This window comes from Tigriopus californicus, chromosome 8 (genome assembly GCF_007210705.1).
Source record: "Tigriopus californicus strain San Diego chromosome 8, Tcal_SD_v2.1, whole genome shotgun sequence".
In the NCBI taxonomy this organism is placed as follows: Eukaryota; Metazoa; Arthropoda; class Copepoda; order Harpacticoida; family Harpacticidae; genus Tigriopus; species Tigriopus californicus.
The window spans coordinates 13,781,158-13,803,443 of record NC_081447.1 but is presented as its reverse complement, the minus strand read 5'-3'; the positions used below and the strand labels follow the sequence as shown (position 1 = coordinate 13,803,443).

The 22,286-nt window shown below is 44.5% G+C and overlaps 5 protein-coding genes and 1 long non-coding RNA gene across 7 annotated transcripts; 4 read left to right on the top strand and 2 right to left on the bottom strand.

The window, feature by feature from the left end:
* Nucleotides 1-210: 210 nt before the first annotated feature.
* On the bottom strand, nucleotides 211-4,044 carry LOC131885943 (uncharacterized). The gene is made up of 4 exons (XR_009373889.1): nucleotides 3,898-4,044; nucleotides 3,317-3,434; nucleotides 679-853; nucleotides 211-471 (listed from the first exon to the last, which is right to left on the bottom strand). It is a non-coding gene; the product is annotated as an uncharacterized LOC131885943 (long non-coding RNA).
* On the top strand, nucleotides 833-6,314 carry LOC131885933 (calpain-C-like). The gene is made up of 12 exons (XM_059234141.1): nucleotides 833-1,114; nucleotides 2,309-2,369; nucleotides 2,536-2,647; nucleotides 2,814-2,960; nucleotides 3,361-3,535; nucleotides 3,618-3,695; nucleotides 3,763-4,030; nucleotides 4,203-4,414; nucleotides 4,493-4,778; nucleotides 5,598-5,921; nucleotides 5,991-6,052; nucleotides 6,128-6,314. The coding sequence occupies exons 1-12, from the start codon at nucleotides 974-976 to the stop codon at nucleotides 6,146-6,148; spliced, it is 1,887 nt and encodes a 628-aa protein (XP_059090124.1). The 5' UTR covers nucleotides 833-973; the 3' UTR covers nucleotides 6,149-6,314.
* A 2,371-nt stretch (nucleotides 6,315-8,685) lies between these two features.
* On the bottom strand, nucleotides 8,686-11,351 carry LOC131885937 (casein kinase II subunit alpha). Of its 2 annotated transcripts, none has more exons than XM_059234144.1 (2): nucleotides 11,196-11,351; nucleotides 8,686-10,252 (listed from the first exon to the last, which is right to left on the bottom strand). In XM_059234144.1, the coding sequence occupies exons 1-2, from the start codon at nucleotides 11,273-11,275 to the stop codon at nucleotides 9,094-9,096; spliced, it is 1,239 nt and encodes a 412-aa protein (XP_059090127.1). In that variant the 5' UTR covers nucleotides 11,276-11,351; the 3' UTR covers nucleotides 8,686-9,093. The 2 variants fall into 2 exon arrangements, with proteins under 2 accessions (XP_059090127.1, XP_059090128.1); XM_059234145.1 differs by lacking the exon at nucleotides 11,196-11,351 and adding an exon at nucleotides 10,609-11,086.
* Nucleotides 11,352-12,048: 697 nt separating this feature from the next.
* LOC131885942 (uncharacterized) lies at nucleotides 12,049-12,758 on the top strand. The gene is made up of 3 exons (XM_059234151.1): nucleotides 12,049-12,296; nucleotides 12,368-12,479; nucleotides 12,542-12,758. The coding sequence occupies exons 1-3, from the start codon at nucleotides 12,232-12,234 to the stop codon at nucleotides 12,698-12,700; spliced, it is 336 nt and encodes a 111-aa protein (XP_059090134.1). The 5' UTR covers nucleotides 12,049-12,231; the 3' UTR covers nucleotides 12,701-12,758.
* A 1,046-nt stretch (nucleotides 12,759-13,804) lies between these two features.
* Nucleotides 13,805-15,441, top strand: LOC131885938 (activator of 90 kDa heat shock protein ATPase homolog 1-like). Its single transcript, XM_059234146.1, has one exon. The coding sequence runs from the start codon at nucleotides 14,099-14,101 to the stop codon at nucleotides 15,191-15,193; it is 1,095 nt and encodes a 364-aa protein (XP_059090129.1). The 5' UTR covers nucleotides 13,805-14,098; the 3' UTR covers nucleotides 15,194-15,441.
* A 1,578-nt stretch (nucleotides 15,442-17,019) lies between these two features.
* On the top strand, nucleotides 17,020-18,298 carry LOC131885939 (uncharacterized). The gene has a single exon (XM_059234148.1). It carries the CDS (start codon nucleotides 17,135-17,137, stop codon nucleotides 18,170-18,172), a length of 1,038 nt encoding a protein of 345 aa, XP_059090131.1. The 5' UTR covers nucleotides 17,020-17,134; the 3' UTR covers nucleotides 18,173-18,298.
* The last annotated feature ends 3,988 nt before the right edge of the window (nucleotides 18,299-22,286 follow it).

Below are 22,286 nucleotides of genomic sequence, written 5' to 3'. Positions count from 1 at the left end.
AACATTTACCACCTCATCTTCATCAACTGGAACAACGAGAAGAGACTGGCAAGAGAGACATCAGCTTGTCCGTTAGTGCTCTAGACCAGCTTCAGCCAAGACTAGCGTTAAGCTTGTTTGTTTCATGAAATGCATCACACTTTCCATTGTTCATGCCCTCTGCAATTCCCTAGCTGACTGGCAAGTAAAGGTTCAGGCAAAATTGGAACATTGACTTTATATGTTTGAAATGTTACATAATGCCACATTTGATATCATTAAAAGGAATAATTTTTCAGCGACATAATCATTCATGTTGTACAGTGCAAATGTTTCAAGTCAACTGGCGATGATCAAATGAATATCAACGCATAATGTTATCTCGTGTCATGAATCCTACTCCGGAGATATGGAGGATGACGATGATCTTGACGGTGGTGAAGCTCTCAGATCCTTGAGAATCTGACAGCCGAATCCCACTAAGCGCTCATCCTTGGACGAGTTCAAAAGAAAAACTCCGATTAAGGTTGGACTGAATGAAGTGCCAAAGAAGGGGAAGGGGAGGATGAAACATGGGAGGATTGCGACATTTCCATGTGTGGTATGTCGTTCGTATGCCCACGAACGAGCTCACATGCACGCACGCACGCACTCACTCACTCACTCACCCGCCGATTTACCTGTATTTACGCCACTCACCTGGCCAAAAAGAACCGCCTCGACCATGCCACATCTCTTCTCCTCACCTGCAAGCCCAACCAGGCAACCATTACCATCATCATCAACCAAAATCATCGTCTTGGCAGTAAGTCGATCCCAGCCTGGCATCAAGTTTGGACGTTCACATCCCAAGTGAAGAGTGAGCGAGCGAGGACTGCGAAACAGAAGAAGTGGATAAAGTCATGCGTGTCCTGCTTGGCTGATCCTCTCTGTGGAACCTGATTTATTTGAGTGTTTTGGGAATGAGTTAGCTGAATGAAGCAAAGTGGCGAAAATGGTGTCGGATTTTGCCGAGATTAAGCAGGATTGCTTGAAAAACAACAAACTTTGGGAGGATACCGACTTCTCAGCCGTTCAAGAGTCTGTTTTTTACCATCAAACCCCGCCATTTGCATTCGAATGGAAGAGACCCAAGGTAGGACTTAGTAGTACTGAAAGAATCCACGCCCACTCACTCTCTCTCTCTCTCTCTTTCTGTTACAAAATCCCAAGAGAGGTAGCCTAGTTAGAGAAAATAAACGGAGCCTGTTGAGGAAATGAGAAACCACAAGCAGAGGGAAGCACTGCTCTTATTTATCCTGAAAAGTGGTGAGATGCTTTCTTGAATGAAAGCATAGATCCCATAGAGCAATATTGGAGACATGCTTTGAAGCACTGGAGATCTAAAATTTACAAAACTTCGAGAGTTTGCTTTGGGAGCTTTTTGGGGAGTTGTCTTCAAACAGTAAAAACAGAAAACCCCTTGAGCCAAGTTACTCACTCATTCAAAAAAAAGTCTTTGGCTTGGATTTTGGTTGTGCAGTTTGTTGCGTGAATCATAACTTGATGAAAACTTCCAGTGACCACTTCCGGTGACCTTAAATCCATGGAACTTGAATCATCTCGAAATTGGTAGCACACGATTGTCATCTCCTCTACACTCAAAAGCTTTCGATCCTGTTATTTCAGAAAGTGCCCAAAACCTGTTAGTCCCTGTCATAGTTTCCATCTCACCAAGCTCGTAGTAACTACAGCTGTACTGTAGTAGTAACCTAAAAAGCATGCACGTACTACTAGATTTGTACTTACGTACACTCAGTACTGTGTGTGTACGTGAATGATTGAGTAAATTGGACATGATCTGATCTGAAGGGAGCCAATCAATACCAGCTGAACCACAACGGTTTCACAAGACCATGTTTCGAGGAACACATAATGAGATGTAATACAAGCTGCTTTAAGAGAGCTTTTACACAAAGAAGGTTGATGAACAGATTTTTGGCCCTTTATGTTGAAAGAGAGTTTATCCGAGTTGTTGATACATGTATCAACCAACAAAATAATAGTGTCTATTCATCCAAAGGATAACATGATCCGGAAACCTATCCTATTAGCACTCAACCACCTTGCGCAACTGAAGGACATTCCCTGATGCTGATAAATAATTGATTAATTGGACAACATTCCCGATGCCATGGCAAAGATTGTTGCCTCGGTGAAGAGAAACATTTGAGTGCCAAGGAGCTTTCAAATGCCTACCTCAATTTCCTTCTTTCATAAGTTCCTGTCAACTTTGTTGACTCTACATTGTACACCACATACAGACTCATGTAATGGTTTCTCTTACCAGGAATTTGGCACATCGATAAACTTCATCGCACCCCAAGGCAAAATCCACCCTGGTCAATTTGGTAAGTAGGAAATGAGTAATCCACTTATCAGATCATCTACTTCCTCTGTGAGGTAATTGACGGACCTAAAACTTTCCCCCCCATTCGATTTGCTTTGATCGGTGTCGTAAGTTCTTGAGATAGTGGCCTGAAATCAACGTTCAAGATCTCGCATTTCTTTGCGTAGGCGATCATTGGTTGGCGTCTTGTTTTGGTTGTTTGCGTCAGGTTGAGGGGCTTTTTTACCGAGTGGTTCCTGCGGATCAAACCTTTGAAGAGGATTATTGTGGCATTTTCAGGTAAGAGCAAACCATATGGTTCATCTTTTAGTTCACTAACGAAATAATTGGCTGACCTCTCTCACATACCGGAAGGGGATCAAGTTAGGATTATGTTAGCGAATGCAATCTTGAATAGATGTCAGATAATGACGTTTTAATGACCCTGAATCGGCCATGTTTTCAGATTCCGAATCTGGTGGCATGGAGAATGGAGGGAAGTTTGTGTGGATGACCGCCTACCTGTGGTTGGAAATAAGTTGGTGTTCATGAACGACCTGGGCACGCCTCAATCCCAGTTTTGGCCCTCGTTGCTCGAAAAGGCCTACGCCAAGTAAGATTACAAAGTATATCATGAAATAATGTCCATTCAAGTTTGACTTTTAAATAAAAACATTAATGCATTTTCTAAATTATCAATGATTACATTGATGTTTTATTATATTTTAAAGTTAAAGGTTCTGAAATTATTAATGATGTAGTTGCTCCTGTATTGGACCATGGACAATATGAGTATTTCATCGACTAATTTGGCAGGCACCTATTGCGTTTGTGATAATGTCGATCGTGCCATGCGTTGTAATGTATGAACAGTCTACTTATAAAAAAAAGGTACGATTTCCAAAGTCAAATAACTCTAATCAAGTATTGGTAGAACATGCTCTACCAGATATTAGCTTTAGAATTTACCTTTTCCATGAATTAACGATCTGCGATCTTTGATGATCTTTTAGATTACATGGTTCCTATGAGGCCTTGAAATACGGGACCTTCGGCGATGCACTCTCCGATTTGACGGGCGGGGTGGCTGAAAATATCCAAATTGACAAAAACCTTAATCAAACTCTATCTTGGCTTGAAAATTGCCTTCGAATGACCTCCATCGTCACGTGCAAGATCATCATAGAGGTGATTTTCGGCCTTCGGGCAACTACTGGCCCCCAAAAAACCGTTTTCTTCTAACCAGTTTTGTGATTCGTCTTTTTTTCAGGGTGCTAAAAAAGCGGAGGAAGCGTTGCATCACGGCTTTTTTCCCAACGAATCATACAAGATTTTAGAGGTTCATAAAGTAAGTGCAGTTCGCTGAATCCAACAGATATATGAAATTTACCATTCTATGATTGCCTAATCGACAGGGTCCACAAACCGATGACGTCGTGCTGACACTAAGACCCAGCACAAGTCTTCACAAGTACAACCAAGGTCTTATCGTTGACTCCCATGGGAACATCAAACTGTCCCTTGCCAAATGGACACGGATCTTCACTCACTTGGACGTTATTCACTTGGACAAAGAGACTGCGGCTGACGAGCCAAGCTTAAAATCAAGGCGTCCTTGGAATGTCAAAGTATTTCAAGGCTATTGGAGGCGCGGGGTCAATGCTGGAGGTTGCAGGAACTACGGTAAGTGGCCTCGTCAATTTAACGATTGGGTGGCATTTCTGTTCCTAAAAACGTAAGCAGACGTTTGAACCCGATCTGCAATAACTTAAGATGGTTGTTTAAGCTCAAGTTTCCCGAACCAACTCACCTAAGCCCTTCGACTGAATGTCCAAATATTTTTTTCTTCTCTTAGACTCATTCCATATTAACCCTCGTCTTCAAATTACGAATCTCAGTGACGGATATTTGGTCATATCTGTATCGCAGTACAACGTCACCGAACCGCAGGTAATTGGATTCACGGGTTACGAAATCACGGACGAAATTCACGCCGACTCCACGGACCCAAAGTTCTACAAAACCCGGAAGTCGCTCATCAACTCCCAATACACCAATGCTAGACAGGTGTGGAAATAAACCAAAAACTATTTTTGAATACCGATTTGGCCTGTAATAATATTGGAGAATTCGTTGTCTCTCCAGGTCACGGAACGGGCTTCATTTAATTCTGGAGTCTATCTGGTGCTGCCAACCACATTTGAACCGGGCAGTGAAGCCCAGTTCATCTTTAGGATCTATTCACAACAACCAGTCAAGTTAAAGCAACAAGAAGTAGCTCCAGTAATGCTCAAAACCCCTTGGGTGACGGCCAAGGACGCCCAAAAGAGTTTGAGTCAGTATCAGGGGATTTTCTTGAAAATCGCCGATCAACAGAAGTCCGTGAATCCATTTGAATTACAAGAACTCTTGGAGATTTGCCTGCCAAATGGTAAATACGAAGCTAACCAAACATTATTATTTAAGGCCCTCAGGGTTGCTAAAAAATTAATGTACACGTCTGTGCGACTTAGATGTGGAGTACGATGCAATTATTCGGGCTTAAAGCAGCTTTTAAAACAGAAATTTTTACCGTAGCTTTTCCTAAAAGGCTAGAAGCTTTTAATATATTCGAAATGTCACAATTCTTTTCGAGGATAGAAGTAATGTGAAACGGCAAGCATTTGAAGCATTTCTATTCGTCATTGATTGAAAGCCCAATGATGCAATTTAGCTGCGTGGGCTTATTATAAATTCATCTTGGATTAAAGTTCCAACGTACGAGTACTTACGAGTACAGCAATTGTCATCGACACTTTTATTGACAAATATAGTATAAACGAACAAACTGTTTGGAAAGAATGCCACTTCCAAGACAAAACCCATTTATTGCACGAAAATTGTGATAGATTTCAGTCAATACAGAATGGCAATTGATGAAAGGAATCATCAATGTATTATCAGATAACATGCGGCAAAATTCCTGCACTACAAATTGCACAATCATTACTGTTATTAGCGCAAATTAGTTTATGGCTGGCCTAATCATTCAACCATTGTCAGGAGGAATGTGTTCATGTTTAAAGAGGATTATTTTCCGCATGACGAATAACAGCCTAGCAAGCAAGCAGACAGAGCAGACACATCTTCCGATTCAAACTCTAAGATACAGATTGATGTGCATAAAACGCTTAAAAAACTGCTTGTTTTCGAACGATAAAATCAAATATTCATGTGCTTTTCATTCCTGAACCATCATGATGTGCTGTAGATTACATCAAGAGTTGTGCCACCGTGGACATTTGTCGGCAAGTGGTCAAGGTGTTTGACGAGGACCACGTGGGTCGGTTGAACTTCCAGGAGTTCAAGAATCTCATCTGTAGCATCAAGCTCTGGCAATCAGTGTTCAAGAACCATACGAAAGAAAAGACGGGAGCCTTAAAGGTCGAGCGGTTCAAGGACGCGTTGGAAGAGCTAGGGTTCAAGCTCAACTCGTCAATCCTCTCGAATCTCGTGTTCAAGTACATCAGGAAAGATGGCACTTTACGATTTGGTGATTTCGTAGGCGCAGTGCTGAGTCTGACATCTGTATTTGGTAAATCAACTTTGAAATTCATTCTTTTCATCTAAAGGGATTATATCACGTCTAATGCACTTCTTACAGAATTTGTTGGCAAGAAGGGGGATGATTCATCACTAGGATTTTTGAAACTGGCCACCACCGAGGTTAGTAGGGACAAATTGAAGTTTTGAAACTTGATCCATTGATTTTTTTGATTTCATCCATTGTTTTCTTTTCAGTTGCTGGAATTGGCCATTTAGAAATAAAAGGTTGATTTGGACAAAGGTGGAGCCACAAGTACCTGATCGATTGTTTACCGCGAGGTTCCCGAAACTAGTTCATTTTTTTGAATTTTTTTATGTCGCGAATTCGTACCCCTTCGTTATCAATTATCTAAAGAATGAATATAATGCACTTGATAAATGACCCTGAGCTCCTTTTGTGATATTATTGTTGATGCATTGCAGATAAACGAAATGTCGCAAATTACACATGGCCAAGGCAAAGTGAGCGATAAGAAAATGACAAGGGATAACATTTGGGGACAATGTCTAAAGTCAAGGAACAGTAATAAATATAGATTTGGAATCTATAAGTACTCAACGCAAGTAATTCTGGGATCCAAAACATTCGTTTGTGTCACTATTAGGTCAAGTTTGAGCTTTTCCTATACAATGGAAAGAAATCTAAATGTTTCAGTCATTTTCTGTATCAAGGGTTTCAAAATGAAGGAAATGAATAAGAAATAGAGCTCAAGCTCTACAAACTGAGAGTGTAATGATCTTCAAAACCATCAAAAACCAGGTGTTTGGAGCTGCTAGAGCATAGCAGATTCCCAACCTCTCCAGATTCAAGGGTTCATTAACCACCCACATTCCCTCACTTATGTACGTACACATCTCCATGCTGTGAACATGAACTGGGAGGAATCGGCGAGTCCATTTGGTTTGGAAATCATTCTTTGACTTGAAACTTGCCTGAGGTTCGTCAGGCCTCTTCTGATGGGCCATCTTCTAGCAGCATGAATTCGATCCTAAACCTACCGAAATGATGTGCCCAAAGTTTTAGAGCAAGTTAGTCATTGACAAAATTCGATTCAAATTCAACTGATTCCACACAAAAGATTGTGCATTCTAGTGATTTTTCATCATTATTATCCATTATAGAGTGGAGAACGCAAGAGGCCCGTTTTAACACCTCGATTTTTAGATCGATTAGAAAACTGAGTACCGGAGCGATGTGACTACATATATTGAGACGTGCGTTTAGACTTGTTTGAATTAAAAGACCAAAATGAGAAAAGAATCCGCGACAGTCTTCAGCTTCATGTAATACGAAGAAACCGTTTATAGATCTATTTTAAGAACAAGTTTTAGTCCATTTATATTTTGCATACTTTTGTTACTTTTTTGATGAATAGAAAAATTAGAATACATACAAAAAACGATAAAACCTACTACATCGTAGTTTCTAAACACATTGTACTTGGATAAGCATTCATGGGCTGGACTAGAGCCACTATTTATATTGTTGCTCTAGACTGGACGAAAAACTTGTGTTTGGAGGTTTTTTGAAAGTTGGCATTAAAAGGTTGTGATGTAGTGTTATGATGAAAAGCATAGGCTTCCCAACTCCGCCCAATCCGCCCTCAAATCCGCCGATGCCACCTACACCAAGTTCCTCAAGCGATACCTCTGCGTGCCCCAATATGCCAACAATGCATGGACACATTTTCTATGTGAAACCGAGCCCCTTACCATCGGGCTGGCAAGGTTAGTGTCCAACAGTGTTGGGAACCTGACCTTTCCGGAGGTGATGTCCGGACACAATTATCATTTCCGGTCAAGGACTTGTTAACACCTTATTGTCCTTGGCCCGACATCCCTTCGGAGTATTGGCAGTCACGCACCTTTGTCCGGCTCCCAGCCAAATACCATCAGCGACGGGAGTTGACAAAGGATCTGTTCAATCTGGCCCATCCACTCTACTGCAATAACCAAGATTTTCATCACTTACCTCTACCTACCTGCCTTTGTACTATCTGTAACTCACCTCTTACCTTTTTTCATGTGCATTGAACCAATTCTAGTCATTCTCATTGTGATATCACTTTCTAGTCAACTATTTATTGCCTTTACCATCCTGACATTTTCTTGTTCTATTTCTTTGTATGATGTTTATACATCAGATTTTATTTTATAGTTACTTTTACGCCATGACATGACCAAGAGTTTGCAATAAAGATTATTATTATTATTATTATAAATATATTCATCTAATATTTTAGCTAAAATTAAGCTTATTAGTTGCTACAATTTCATTTTTTTATGTGTTTATAACAGCAAGCAACGAAAAATATCTGCATTTAAGCAGCTTTCTTTGTAGATTTCATTGCGTTTTTGAACAGCCCTGATTCTAACGCACCACCAATCCACCAAATGTGAGGTCAAATTAAAGTGCTGAATCCTAATCCAACATTCATCCTAATCCATAACTCCGACAAGGGAGGAGACTACATTCATTGTTACAACCAACCTAGATTCTGGAAGACCTCAAGTTGCTCGTAAAACGTACTAGTAGGTTTAGCCTCCACTGTTAGTAATAATATTCCAATGGGACAGTAAGGAAGGCTCGAGGATTTCAAAGATTGTTAAAATTGAGACTTCGCGTTTTTAGATCAAGTTGGAATAAGTTGGATGAATGCTACTTGTGAAATACATTGACCGTTGGAATAGTTCATCCGTTTAGGAGAAAATAATGGCAGAAAAGTAATGAGACACAACCGTCACTAGTCGAAGACAATTGGCAAAAGATACGTTTTATTTCGTCACACCCGCACGTGAATAGTGGCCTTCCCACTAGTACGCTAAGAATCAGGGCTTAAATCAGAAAGGTGCCGGTGTGTGTGTGTGTGTGAATTCTGGCGAATCAAATTGTTGACCACATTTTTTCTATATTCGTTCCGAGGCAGGACTGAAATCCCTTCGTTTAAGTTAAGGATGAGTTTGATCATCTTATCCAAAAATTCATCATTCACTGTGGCAGAAGTGGCGCTCATCATTCATTCAGTACCTCCAAACGTTTCGGTGATCATGATTTTTTTTCAACCTTCTTTCTGACGTCTGGCCAAGGGAAAGGAGAGAGGGGTGGGGCGAAAGGTAAGGAAGGGGAGGGGTGATTTGTCGTTACTCTAGAATGGGTTTTACTATGGACCCCCTTGCGAATTGGGGAGGGGTGTAGCTCCGGGGGATAGAATGGGAGAGCTGTTGGCGATGGAATTACTCGTGCCCGAGAGACCGGTAGGTGATCCGCCCATGGTGTTCATCCGACCCTGATCCTTCACGATGGCGAAAAAATAGGTGTGTTCCATGGCCTCCATGGCCGTCAGTCTAGCCTGATGGTCGTAACGCAGGAGTTTGTCCAAGAAGTCGAGGGCCTCGGGCGAGACGAGGTGCTGGTTCTCACTGTGAACGAATCGTTCCCATCGTTTCCGCGAGTGGCGTCCCAAGATGTCCGAGAACCGGGGGTCCAGTTCAATCTGGTATTTGTCCAGATATTCGAAGAGGTCCTCAGTTCCCAGGACCTTGGCTATACGAACCAGTTGGTCATAGTTGTCGTGTCCGTGAAAGAAGGGCTCTTTCCGGAAGATCATACTAGCTAGCATGCACCCTAGCGACCACATATCGAGTGAATAGTCGTACATCTGGTAGTCAACGAGGAGTTCGGGCCCCTTGAAGTATCTGGAGGCCACACGGACGTTGTACTCTTGCCCGGGATGATAGAACTCGGCCAGCCCCCAATCGATGAGGCGGAGTTTTCGATTCTCGTGGTCAATCATGACGTTGTGCGGCTTGACGTCCCGATGCATGATACCCATACTGTGACAGTAGTCGAGGGCCTTGAGAAGCTCGTACAAGTAGTATCGGATGTCGTAGTCGGTGAGGGTCTGGTAGAGCTGCTTGAAGTCCGTGTTATTCACGTGCTCAAAGATCAGGGCGGGTGTGCGCGACACGGGATCTTTGACGACCCCTTGGAGGGTGATGATGTTGGTGCCGCCCCGAAGGTTCTCCAGGATCTTGATCTCGCGCTTGATTTTCTTCTTCTTCACGGGCTTCAGCGTCTTGACCACGCACTTTTCGTTGTTGGTCACGTTAATCGACTCGAACACCTCGCTGTACTTGCCGCGTCCAAGTTTGCGCACCAGCTGGAAATCGTCCTGATTGCCCCACTCGACCACGTGGCTCTCGTAGTCCCAATACTCTCGCGGACGATGAGAGTTCACATCCGGATACACACGTGCACGGCTGGCCAAAGGCATTTTCCTCAACACCGACACCGTGGCGCCGACCGATCGAGACAAGAATCTGCAAAAGAACGCCACCCATGAAAATGTCGAAGCCAGACAAACCCAAGAAAGCCAACTCACAACCATCGATCTACATGGTAATTTGATCAAATGCAACGATTGCTTCGCCTCGTAATCGCATTTCCGAATGTGCGAAACAGGATGATACAACATGGTTACCTTGGATCTCACAGTCCAAGTCATTGTTTACTTTGCCTCACCTTCTCTTCCCCAAAAGCAAGCCAGTTGTTACCTCCTGGCCAGAACGTTATGGCTATTTCCGTTAAAAATCAAATGCCCCTAAACCTCTCCATTTACTTTCACATCCACAAATGTGTCTTCAACGGCTACATTCTTTCACATGACAATACTCACTTCTTCGTCCAAAGCGGCGAGACCACTTGTCGAAAAGTGGCCGTTGAGGTCAGGATCGGCGGGCTCTTGATGCTCGACTATCTCACACACACACACGCAAACCCGCAAACCCAGACCGAACGACCAGGTGGCGTGGCCGGACGCGATTCAAAGCCCTGAATGGCGAGGACGAAAATCAAACCTCACTCGTGAAAGGGTCTCGCCACTCAACCTTGGGGTTTCTAATCCTTCAATTCCGAAATGCAAACCGATCGTTGGCCCCAAAGATGGTTCAAAGAGGTCCTCTTCAGGGACACCAACGCTCTGAGAGCTCCTTAGTGCCGAATATCCGTCCAACGCTACCCACGTACTTAATAGATAGCTAGATATAGAGAGATGGAAAGACGTCGATCGGATGGCTAGCCTCAAGACCTACTGGAATCGACTGCCTAAGCGCTGCTGAATTAGAGGAACCAGAAGGGGGAGGATTAAGATCCTGGGCGGGGATTTCCGTGGATCTGGGTTCGAGGACGGGAATCTGCATGAGTCTAGGGGAGTGGGCCAAGCCTAGGCGAGTGTGATGGGCGGCTCAGACACGCCTCTTTTACCTGAAACGGTGGGATAGTTTCCTCGGTGAAGAGAGCCAGAAGTAGGAGGGAACGGCAGGGTGATGGGTTTGAGCTACCATGCAAACAATTGGTCAAAGGTCAGAGATTGACCATTTCGTTATTGAAAGGAAATGGTACCAATGAAATAGAGATGAAAGTATTTAGAAACGAGCAAAATTGGTCTGGTACAAGAATACTTTGTTGAAATAAGTCTTAAATGGATCAAGATGTTCCTTTAGTATCATGAAGATAGTCACCTAGATAAAGTCCCACATTTTCTGGGGCCGTTAAGGCACGAGCGAGCGAAAAACATCGACGAGTGGGAGCCCGGCTGGCCTTCAAACATAGAGATAGGCTAATCTTTAGGTAGGTTATTAAAAAAAACACCAAATACAAATGACTACTAATCGGTCACCACTCTCGGCCACGAACCTGCATTTCATATGTTCCAGATAACAGCCCGAATACGTGCATGATATCATATTCTAGGAGTTGAATCATAACAACAATTTCATATTCTCGAAACTTGATAGGATTGTAGAGGATTTTGATTTTATGACTTGCCGAAAGGTGATGGGGTATTTGAAGTTGCATTCGGTATTTCAAGCACGAAGCTTGGCAGTATCGTCACTAAAGTATGGTAATGTAGTCTTTAAAAGAGATCTCGTCAAATTACTAATTTTCTGTGATATCAAATCAACAAGCCCTCTAAGAGTATCAATAAAAATCTAATACTAATTTTCATAGACATGGATGGTTCTTGCCAAACCATCCCTATCTTCCCTATCACATCAGTTAAAATCTGATCGCTTTCCATCCTCAAACTAAGTCTATGGCCAGTTCCAATGGCCAATCTGGGTGAAAACAGTGAGAACTAGAGGGCTCGTGAAAACCTATTTGGTGGGAGGGCAGTCCCAATTCACGATGTAAACAAAAGGCCATCAAGCCAAGTGTTGATGGAAAGCGAAGAAACTCCAAGACAACAACTATATTAGTAACATTAACCTATCACCAACATATTAATTGATCCAACAAGATGCGCTTGACACTTGTCTTATGCCGATATCCTAAATGTCCGCCCAATGGCAATATTTGGATTGGGTAAACGGACACCATTAATATCCAGCCTCCGCAGCGTCTCGTGTATTAAATAGCATCATCTTTATTTCTAGGAAGAATAAGATGGTGCGCAAGGTTCTTCCCAAACACATGGATCAGATGATGAACAATGTGGAACGAGAAAAGCGAAACATGGCCATCCTCCTGAAGCCTTTCCTCACCAAAGTGAGGATTGTGATTGCCAAGATATCCGACCATGAGATTAAAGATGTGGGTTTTCTTTTCAGGAACAAGAAGCTGAATGCAATCAGACCTTAGTCGAGGAACAAGGGGATGCTCGAGCTCTCTGGTTCAAGATGAGGAAAGAGCGAGTTGAAAGCATGGTCATGGCCCCGGTACCTCTAAGTGAACATTTCAAGTCGCTGAATAAAGAATACAAGTGGTAGCTAGTGGAATTTTAGTGGTTAGTCTCGAGTCAAATACAATGATATTGTTAAAGAAAAACGATGTTTCTCTTAATAGATATGATGGCGAGTAACGCAACAAGGATTGCTCCGTTTGTTCTGGCGGGGGGATAGGGGATAAACGTTATTCTCCACCAATTAGTTGGCGGTGCTACTTTTTTGAAAATTAACTTAACCTAATCAAGTAAGGTTAGGTTAAGTTTAAAAAAGCAGCACCGCCAACTAATCGCTGGAGAATAACGTTTACCGTGGGGGGGAGGGTGGAATTTCAAATAAACTTATATGTGTATTGTTGCGTTATAATGACAAGTCCAAGCAAGCTCCACAACAAACCAAGAGAGTTTCTAAATCTCTGAGCTCACATCGTGCAACTACAATGGTTGACAGATGTTGTCAAGCTTCATGATTGAATGTATCATTGGAAATTGGATTTTGGTGTGATTGAGGCTATTTTCTGTTAGAGCTTTCGGTTTCGATGAAAGGCACCATTGTATCCAATCCTTCACATGTTTTAACCTGGGTGAAAATATTCAAGTGGCCTGGTCACGGGTTCAAACCCGGCTGCTTGTTGTTGATCGGGGATCGCCGAGTGACCTGGTCACCCGCAGATCAAGCATGTTCACCACGCGTGCCCTGCTCTCTACGTAGATAGAGCTTAGAGCTATGGCACTCTCCTCACAGACCATATAATGACTAGACCTCGCATAGCGCGAGGAAAAATGCGAACACTTGCCTTCATCAGCTGGTACATAAATTTTGGTGTACAGTGACTCATGCTTTTTCATCCGCCAGCGTGGCCAGATTCAGAGTGAGCTTGTCACTGATATCGTTCGTTGAAGGCCCAGCGATTGTAGGTCGTTACATCTGATCAGGCAGTCACCCTCCTCTTTTTTGGTGTACAGAGTTGTTGACTTAAAATCCACTTTCCTCTGCACTGAGGTTGGGCCAATGCGACATCTAGTCGTTATATGATCCGTGACTCTCCTCCATTCAGCCTCTGGCTGGCCCAACTCCATACTCCATCCACCCAAGTCAAAGCCTGCCCGGCCTCTGTTAACTTTCATTCTTCTCCTCCTCCTCAAGCCTGGTTATATGGGTTTCGGTTTGACTCCTGCGTGTCTGGTCGTTCACATTTCCCGTGTGCGTGCTTCTGTCCAGCTACATACAGACAGTAACATGGAAATCGCTAGAACTCTCTAGTAAGTTCATCAGCCTGTACCCGCTCTCATCTGCGGCTTGATTGCCTGGCCCTCCTTCCGCCTCTCACTCGGACCCCGTCGCCATTGCCCATTCTAGTGTTCTGAACGTGCCAATAAGACACGAATCTTTGCCATCGTCGAGAAGCAGCAATTGGGATAGTCCTTGACGATCTCGCCCAGGATGGCCAAGTGGGGCGAAGGTGATCCTAGATGGATTGTCGAGGAACGGCCTGATGCCACGAATGTGAACAATTGGCATTGGACCGAAAAGAATGCGGACCAGTGGTCCAAGCGACGGATTAACGAGCTCTTTACCGGCCTCCAGATCCCCTTCCCGGAGCTCAAGGCCCACGTGGTCATTGACGAGATCGAGAAGTGCGAAGGCGAGGCCAGGGCCAACAATCGCAAGGCTAAGTTGATCTTTTTCTATGAATGGGAGATCATCCTGGTCTGGAAAGTCACTTGGGACGAGTCCAAGGACACCCAAGACGGGCCCGAGATCAAGGGCAAGATCACCATTCCCAATCTCAGTGAGGAGCACACCGACTTGAAGGATGTAGACATCGAGGTTAGTGTGACTTCCAGCGGAGCGGCGGACAAGAGTCGGAAAGTCAAGGACTTTTTGCGCAAAGACGGGGGGGCCCGAATCATCCGGGAAGCCCTCCAAAAATATGTGGACTCGCTCAAGTCCGAATATAGTCAGGGACTCATCTTACCCAAGGCCGCCGACGAAGGGGCGGCCACCACCAAGCCCAAGACCGCTCCGCCCACCACCACATCACCTTCTGTCAAACCTGGCGTGCCCAATGGCCAGAAAATGGCCGAAAACGCACAAGCCCTCAAGAACATGGGTCTGTCCTGCCCCGTGACGGTGGACACGATTCAAATGGAGCAACGCTTTAAGTGCACAGGTCAAGAAATCTACAATACCCTCACCCAAAAAGAAATGCTCCAGATATTCACCGGCTCTCAAGTCAAGCTCGGTGAAGCCAAAAAGGGCGAGGCCTTCGAGCTCTTGGACGGCAATATTCAAGGCCAGTTCCTCGAGTTGCAGCCTTTTTCCAAGATCGTCCAAAAGTGGCGGCTCAAGAGCTGGCCCCAGGCTCATTACTCCCTAGTGACCATCGAAATCGAACAGGGTACGGAAGAGACCACGCTGACCTTGACGCAAAAGAATGTCCCCAGCAAGGAGGTAGAGGTCACCCGACAAGGGTGGGAGCGTTATTATTGGGACGCGATAAAGCGCTCTTTTGGCTTCGGAGCTATGCTTTTGTAAGACTTCACGTGCGTGATGAGCAGACTCCATGAAAAAGAGAAATGACAAACACTGAAACTGGTACTGCAGAAGCAGAGAGGACGGAGCAAGAAAATTTTCCACAACTTTTTTCCACATTGATGGTAATTGAGCGTCCCTGCCATTCATCTCTTGAGAGGGGTTGGGAAAAGCCGGAGCCGAGTAAGAAATGATTGGCTGGCACATTGTTTGGGGCGCGTGTTTATTAAATAAATGAGTAAATCACATCAGTTAATCTGCCCATTTTTCAGCCAAGAGCAAATGTGTCTCTTTTCAGCTTTTAGCTCAAATCATGCGCATGGAATATAGAGAGTGGGGTAGGTCGCTTGAATAGAATCCTGCCGTAAGAAAGTCGAGTTTACCCCCTCAGCAGGCCTTGTTAGACGCATAGGTTCGTTCTATTCGCTAATTCATGGCTAGACCAAGAGTTTGAGTTCGAGCATTTTGATGCATTGATGAGGGGATCGACAAACCGGTGTATACGTGAAGTGAAATTTCGCTTCCGAACTTCAGTTATAGGACCATTCCTGACGAGCGTTATTTTCATTGAACTCGATATTTGGCTTTTTGGATTACTTTGTTAAAAGAACCAGTCTACGGTGCAGAATTTTAACCTTCAGTTATAGGACCATTCCTGGGAGAAGCGTCATTTTCATTGAACTCGATATTTTGCTTTCTGAATTTCTTTGGTTAAAAGAACCAGTCTACGATGCAGAATTTTATCCTTCTCTTAGAGCAAAGGTAACGAACGCCCTCTGCTTGGCCTAGTTGTGGACACTCAAACGAAGAAACAAGACAATGAGCTCTTGTGACGTCAAGCTTTATCAAGATTTTGCTGAACGACCTCTTGCTCAATTATTGTGGCACAATGAATAAATTGCCGACTCTTCTGAGAAATATTTCTTTTCCTGCAAGGGTAGATTTACCTAGAGCCTTGTACAGGGCCCTAAATTTACGAATGATAATGACATCCAAAGGCGAATTAAGCAAGGAGTTCTAAATTAGCTTGATAGGGCATCAAATTTTGGCCATCATCTTTTCTCAACCAATTGTTCTAAGAAGATTTGCTTTTTAGGTCTGTATTAGTAGGTAAAGTAAACCACGTGTGGTTCAATCCTAGGCTAGCTGGATCTGAGCTTCATTACAGTATTTAAGTCACAACTTGGCAAACTGCAATAAGAGCATAAATGGGCAAACCTGCGGCCATTCCCGAGTGTGAGGTCATTCTTATCGTTGACGTGACTGGAAACAGTAGAAATATCCCACAATTGGGACACCCATCATCTGATACCAGACCAAGTGAGAGAGCTCCTATCTGAATCCATAACAAGCCAAAGAGCAAGAACATTTAGCTCCTTCAGCAAAAATAAGTACCTGGTTCCTTAATTAATCCCAAATAATGGAGAATAGTTATCATGTTAAGAATGGCTATCAAGCATGTTTCTAAAATTGATTTTACGTTTTGTAAGTCAAAGTCAAAGTGAACATTAGAATATATTGAGACAATTTATGCATTCAAAAGCAAAATATTTGGTTTTTCATAAACAAAGTAAAGGTTGAGAACTCCTTGGTCTGTTCTCGCCAAGGTGAGGTAGAGGACGCTTTTTCACGTGTTGAAAAGCTCTTTAGATAATGTCTTTTTTTTTTCAAAAACCACGGAGAGTGAATAGAAGGATATACTCGATTGGAATGGGTTTCTCGCCCAGTTAATTTGAAATTGAACTAAAGCAGTCCGACTTAAAGAATTTNAAATTGAACTAAAGCAGTCCGACTTAAAGAATTTTTTCTCATCAAAATATAAATGTTTTTTAAAAGAGAAATGATGCCCCGTTTTCCAAAAATTCGGACGAACACTTCGTTTTACTCACTCAACCTAACATAACACTCGAACGTGGATGATCCTCGAAGAAAAGTGGCATCTCCATGAAACGATACTGGCGCTTCGTAAGACGTTACCCATTGCCCATATGGGCTGGGTTCGCCACATTAGGCGCTCTCCAATGGCGACATATTACCCAAAGGCCTCCACCCCCCATCGACGAGAGTCAATCCCATCTTCATGACCTGGGCGGTGTGCCCAAAATCTCCTTGAGCCAGGAACTGGCCATTGAGTGCTACAAAATCTTGCCTCTTCGTAGTTTATCTCGAGCTTGGGGCTGGGTCAATGAAATTGATCTGCCCGAACCTCTTCGTCCGGCGATTTTGGGCCTGTATGCCCGGGTTTTCGGCTGCAATGTGGGTGAGGCCATGGAACCGGACCTGAAGAGTTATGCTAATCTGGGACAGTTCTTTCGAAGGAGACTCAGACCTGAGTGCCGACCCATTGAGGCGTGTCCACAGACCATGGTGTCACCCTGTGACGGGCGGGTTCTTACTTTGGGGCCTGTGGCCAAGGACGGGTATATTGAACAAGTGAAAGGGGTCCGATATTCGTTGCGATACTTTTTTGGAGGCGAGCTACCATCTCAGACCTTTGAACATGACGCCGGACAATTATATTATGCAGTCATCTATTTGTCGCCGGGGGATTATCATGGGTTCCATTCGCCGGTGGAATGGACCATCTTGAAGCGAAAGCATTTTTCCGGACACTTACTCAGTGTCAGTCCTTCCATGGTCAAAAATGTCCCTGGTCTCTTTTCCCTCAATGAAAGGGTCATCTATGAAGGCGTGTGGAACGATGAGCGCTTCTTTTCTTACTCAGCTATAGGTGCCACCAATGTGGGTTCGATTCGAGTAGATTGGGATAACGGCTTAGTCACGAATCGGAAAAGACATCCTGTGCCCGTGGATGAAAAATTGTTCTCGGAGGTGAAGCTCGTCAAGGGTAAAGGCGAATATTTCGGCGAGTTTAATTTGGGATCCACCATTGTGCTTGTGTTCGAAGCCCCGGAATCTGGCAAGTTTCAAGTGGACATTGGGGACAAAGTGAAATTGGGTGAACCGCTCTTCAAGTCCTGAATGGGAATCAAGAGATCATTCGTCAAAAAAGTTATCTTGTTTATCGTCCTGTGAAATCTACACTCTGTGGAAAAACCTACTCGAATCTGAAAATGAAACGAGGAGAAACGCTCTTTTTATGTTTAACAGCCAACAATGTCCTTTCATTTCAACAATTTGGGCGACAAGCCCGGTCGTGCGAGCATTCATTGTTCTAGTATATCAATTAAACTGGCACGGGTACAAAAATATGAGTAGTCCTAAACGAAATTTTTGCGCCTTTTATACATGGCTCGATAACAATGATAAAACTCAATGCAATCATAAGCATTGCCTGATTGACACTAACAAGAAGATCAAATCTAATTAATTAATTAATTAGGACAATAACAGTAGCAGTTACGGTAAAAATAACAGTGAAATTAATTCAGTGCTTTCTTAACAGATAATAATCATAATAATTTAGTACACAAAATCTAGCTCTTTTGGGGCATGCTATCATTGAGTTTTTGAGCAGTGTTCTCCTTGTTTGCGGTGACAAACGACCCGCCAAACACCACGCAATGTTGCACTTTTTTCCACAACATCAAACTTGACGGCACCACCTGACTCGCATGGGACGAGGTCGTGGTTGTGCTCATGGTGTTCCCGGCACTGGCTGTAATTGGATTTTGCATGGAAGCCATGGGCTGTTGTGGCCCGATGCTTGTGCTACTGTTGTTAGTCGTGACGTGATGATGGTGCTGCTGCTGGTGGTAGTGATGGTGGGGAGGTTTGTCGGGCCCCTGCCGATGAGGGTTTGCATCTTTTGTAGTAGTTGGAACGAGGTAGTCTTGGTCCATTTGACCGTCTTGACTTGATATAGGTTGGAAGTTGGAAGCCATCGGTACTGTTCCATAAATGGCTCCTGAAGTGACTGGTGCGGTCGTCACCATGGAAGAAGCGGGGGTTTGGAGGCTTAAGGTCTGGAAATGGGTGTCATCGGGGAATACATCATTCATCACGGATGAGGCTCGGGTGAGGTGGCCATCTACGAGGTCTGACGAGGATCGCCAAAGTGATTGCTCAGAGGGCGCCTCAGGGATAGTGGACAGGTGGTTGTAGTTACTAGTGCCTTCAAGGGGAGCGGGAGATGGGGCTCTCCCATTGGGCGCTGGAGAAGGCACGCTATCCCGGGTTGAAAAACTGGGATGAAGCAAGGATGTTCGGAGGTCGGTCATGTCAAGACCCAAGTCCTCGTCCAAGAAAGAACCAAGGGTGGCATCATACATATCACATGAGTTTTCCATTTGAGTGCGATTATCACGCAAGTCACTTTTCATTCTGGTAGTGGCATAAAGCTCGGTGGCGTCGTAGGAGGCCAACCAGGAGGCCGAAGATGGCCTACCAGGAGAGACACGGCCCCGCCGAGCGGGAAAGTTTCGTTCGATGAATTCAGCAATCCGAGACGGATGAGGAACCAGACCCTTCTTGGGTTTGCCTCTCAACTCTGGGATTGCAATGTTGTACATCCTCTTGACTTGGAAGATTCCATTATCCTGTTGACCGTCCCCAGTCTCTGACACAAAGTACAGGAACAAAAAGTAGAACGCTCTAACAATCTGATCAATGGTGAGCCGGTTCCAGTTGGAAAAGTGATTGCAGAGCGTGTGAAAGCTCTCTTGAGGGTTGGTGTAAGGGGTTAGGAAGTCCTCATCTGTGATCTTCATCTTGGTAAGAGCCCATTGACCCAAGCGTCCAGACCGGGGCAGAAGCTTTTGTCGGTAATAGAAAACAAAGTCCTTGGGCCACACACCTTCGAACTCTTTTCGAAATCTGTCGTGCATGGCCTGCTTCGACTTTGATCGGAGAAGATAGTTTACGCAAGTCTTGTAATAATGGATAGCTTCGCTTCCATAGCCTCGTTCCCTCAGATAGATGTCAATGTCCCTAAATCTGTGGGTCCACGCCTCCAACTGAACAAGATTTGGAGCCTGTGTCCGCACGGCCAAGTGAACCGCGGGTTCTGCGTCGTCAATGAGTAGAGGGAAACGATATTTCTGCAGAATCGGCAGATCTCCCACTATTCGCGCCCAAAACAGCTGATGACTCGATTTGAACTTTGCCTCGTGGATATTGACCGCCAAAGGCATAACCGGATCTCCGTCGTAACAACAGTTGACGAAAGTCAGCAACGTGACATAGACCTTGCCAAGACTGAATGTGGTATCGTAGAAAAGCTTGATCCCCCCGGGATTCCCACTCAAGCGATCCCGGGTCAAATCGCTATCCGAACACACCAATCGGCAGCATTTTTCGAACTCCTTGGTCATGTCTGGATGCAAAAGGGTCAACTGTAGGGAAGGAAATACCGTCATATTCTTCACAACCTTGCCACATGCCAGCTCATCAGCCACTTGCATCAACTCTTGAAAACAATCAATGGTGGATGGTGCCAGATTTGCCGGTGGCTTGAAATGGTGGCTCGAGTTTCCGAGGGGATCACTTTCACTTGGCCACAACGAGAATGAATCAAATGGGGATGGTCGTAGTGAGGCAGATGAGACCCTCAAGGGAAATCCCATTTCAGAACCACTGCCCACAGTCGCGCTGGTCTTCCTGTTCCGAGGCCACGAATTGAAATCGGAATCATTTTGAGAGGACCTATGTTGTTGCAATTCTCCTGAGGGATCAAGTGGATGAGGTTCATATGAGGCCACTCCATTCTTTTTCAATTTGTGCTGAGGACCCTGCAGCTTGTCTTGGCGTTGCCCTTGAGAATTGACCATCCCCATGCCTTGTTTTGCACCAATAATTCTATCATCACCAGAGTAATAAACCAGACTATTGTTGCCCATGTCAAAGATCTCTCGCTTGAAAATCGACGAGGAAATACTGGTATCCAAGTTGATATGGAAAAGCCTATAATCCATTCCCATGCCATTTTGAGTGGTCACGCCTAATTCGCACCTGACTTCTTCCCAGTCGTAATGGTCAAAGTTTGCCCGAGATTTCGGAACCAGGAACACTTTCCCACCCTTGGGGCTCTTCTGAGGTTCAATGTCAATTTCGAAGTGAGAAGGGGTGGGTTTACCCTGGACCACTAGACTCAGGATGTACTCGGCATGATCAAAGCTCAGGGCGTGCCCCCCCGGAGTATTGGCCTGAAGTTCCCCAGAGTTCTTGGTATGTCTCTCCATTAAGTGATCGTGTGCGGTGACACTTTGAGGAGGCATCATGTCAAGGCCTTGTCCATTGACCAAATTGTGGTGATGGGATTCCAATGTGGGTTCCTTTGGAAGTCCACCTGAAGACGAGCCCTTGGACGCGAATCGACACCGCTTTGAGTCCGCCGTTTTTCCAGAACCCGAGCCTTTCGAACTCTGCGTCAACAGGGTCGGTAACATATCACTAACCTGGTTCGAGACCGAGGAAATCGATGAAGAACTGGTTGGCACCTTTGATTTTTTGGAGGCCTTGCCCCTCGCCAAGGGCTCCTCCATGGTTGGGCCTAGGTTCGTCATGCCCTTCATGATCTCACTAGTTACTGACAAGGCGGCATTTGGATCGCTTCGTATCCTCACGGGGGCCACCCATTACTCAGATATCAGTCGAAATGAGGATTTGTTACACAGTCAAATTCTTGAGCCTTCATTTGCTTCTCTTGCGCTTTGGGTTAAGTAGCATCGGTCGGTCGGTTGGTCGGTCGGTTGGTCGGTGGGTAGCCCGTAAAGGGGCTCCTGAACGCCTCAAATAGGCCTTGTTCTCCTTTTTTTCTCCAAACCATTTGCTTTCCCTCTTCCGTCTCAGTGTCCCAATTTTGACACAGACGAACGCCTTATGCAGGCCTTACTCATTGAGATATGGTACATTTTAAAATTTTGAATGAGTTCTTGCCTTCCATTTATCACAACACTTTTAGTTATGACGGTAAAATTCTGTTTTTGAAAGCAGTTTCAAGAAAGAGTTTCAAAATTGCTCGAATCACCCTGGCACACTTTCCTCGACAATTCAAAGGACCAGCTCATTTTGTTTCGTGTTTCGCCCTGAAATGTATACTTCTCTCGTGTGTCAAGTTCAGCTCTGATATAGCAACACTTCTTGGAGTGTAGAGTGTCTCCTGTTCCACTTGGATCCAAAGTATGAAATAAGGAAG

Coding starts and splice junctions, on each gene's coding strand:
- LOC131885942 (XM_059234151.1), top strand. CDS start 12,232: ATGCGCTTGACACTTGTCTTATGCCGATATCCTAAATGTCCGCCCAAT. Junction 12,297..12,367: donor AATGGCAATATTTGGATTGG/GTAAACGGACAC, acceptor CTTTATTTCTAG/GAAGAATAAGATGGTGCGCA. Junction 12,480..12,541: donor TGAAGCCTTTCCTCACCAAA/GTGAGGATTGTG, acceptor TTTTCTTTTCAG/GAACAAGAAGCTGAATGCAA.
- LOC131885939 (XM_059234148.1), top strand. CDS start 17,135: ATGAAACGATACTGGCGCTTCGTAAGACGTTACCCATTGCCCATATGG.
- LOC131885937 (XM_059234144.1), bottom strand. CDS start 11,275: ATGGTAGCTCAAACCCATCACCCTGCCGTTCCCTCCTACTTCTGGCTC. Junction 10,253..11,195: donor AAACTATCCCACCGTTTCAG/GTAAAAGAGGCG, acceptor GTTCTTTTGCAG/ATTCTTGTCTCGATCGGTCG.
- LOC131885933 (XM_059234141.1), top strand. CDS start 974: ATGGTGTCGGATTTTGCCGAGATTAAGCAGGATTGCTTGAAAAACAAC. Junction 2,648..2,813: donor GATTATTGTGGCATTTTCAG/GTAAGAGCAAAC, acceptor CCATGTTTTCAG/ATTCCGAATCTGGTGGCATG. Junction 5,922..5,990: donor GAGTCTGACATCTGTATTTG/GTAAATCAACTT, acceptor CACTTCTTACAG/AATTTGTTGGCAAGAAGGGG.
- LOC131885938 (XM_059234146.1), top strand. CDS start 14,099: ATGGCCAAGTGGGGCGAAGGTGATCCTAGATGGATTGTCGAGGAACGG.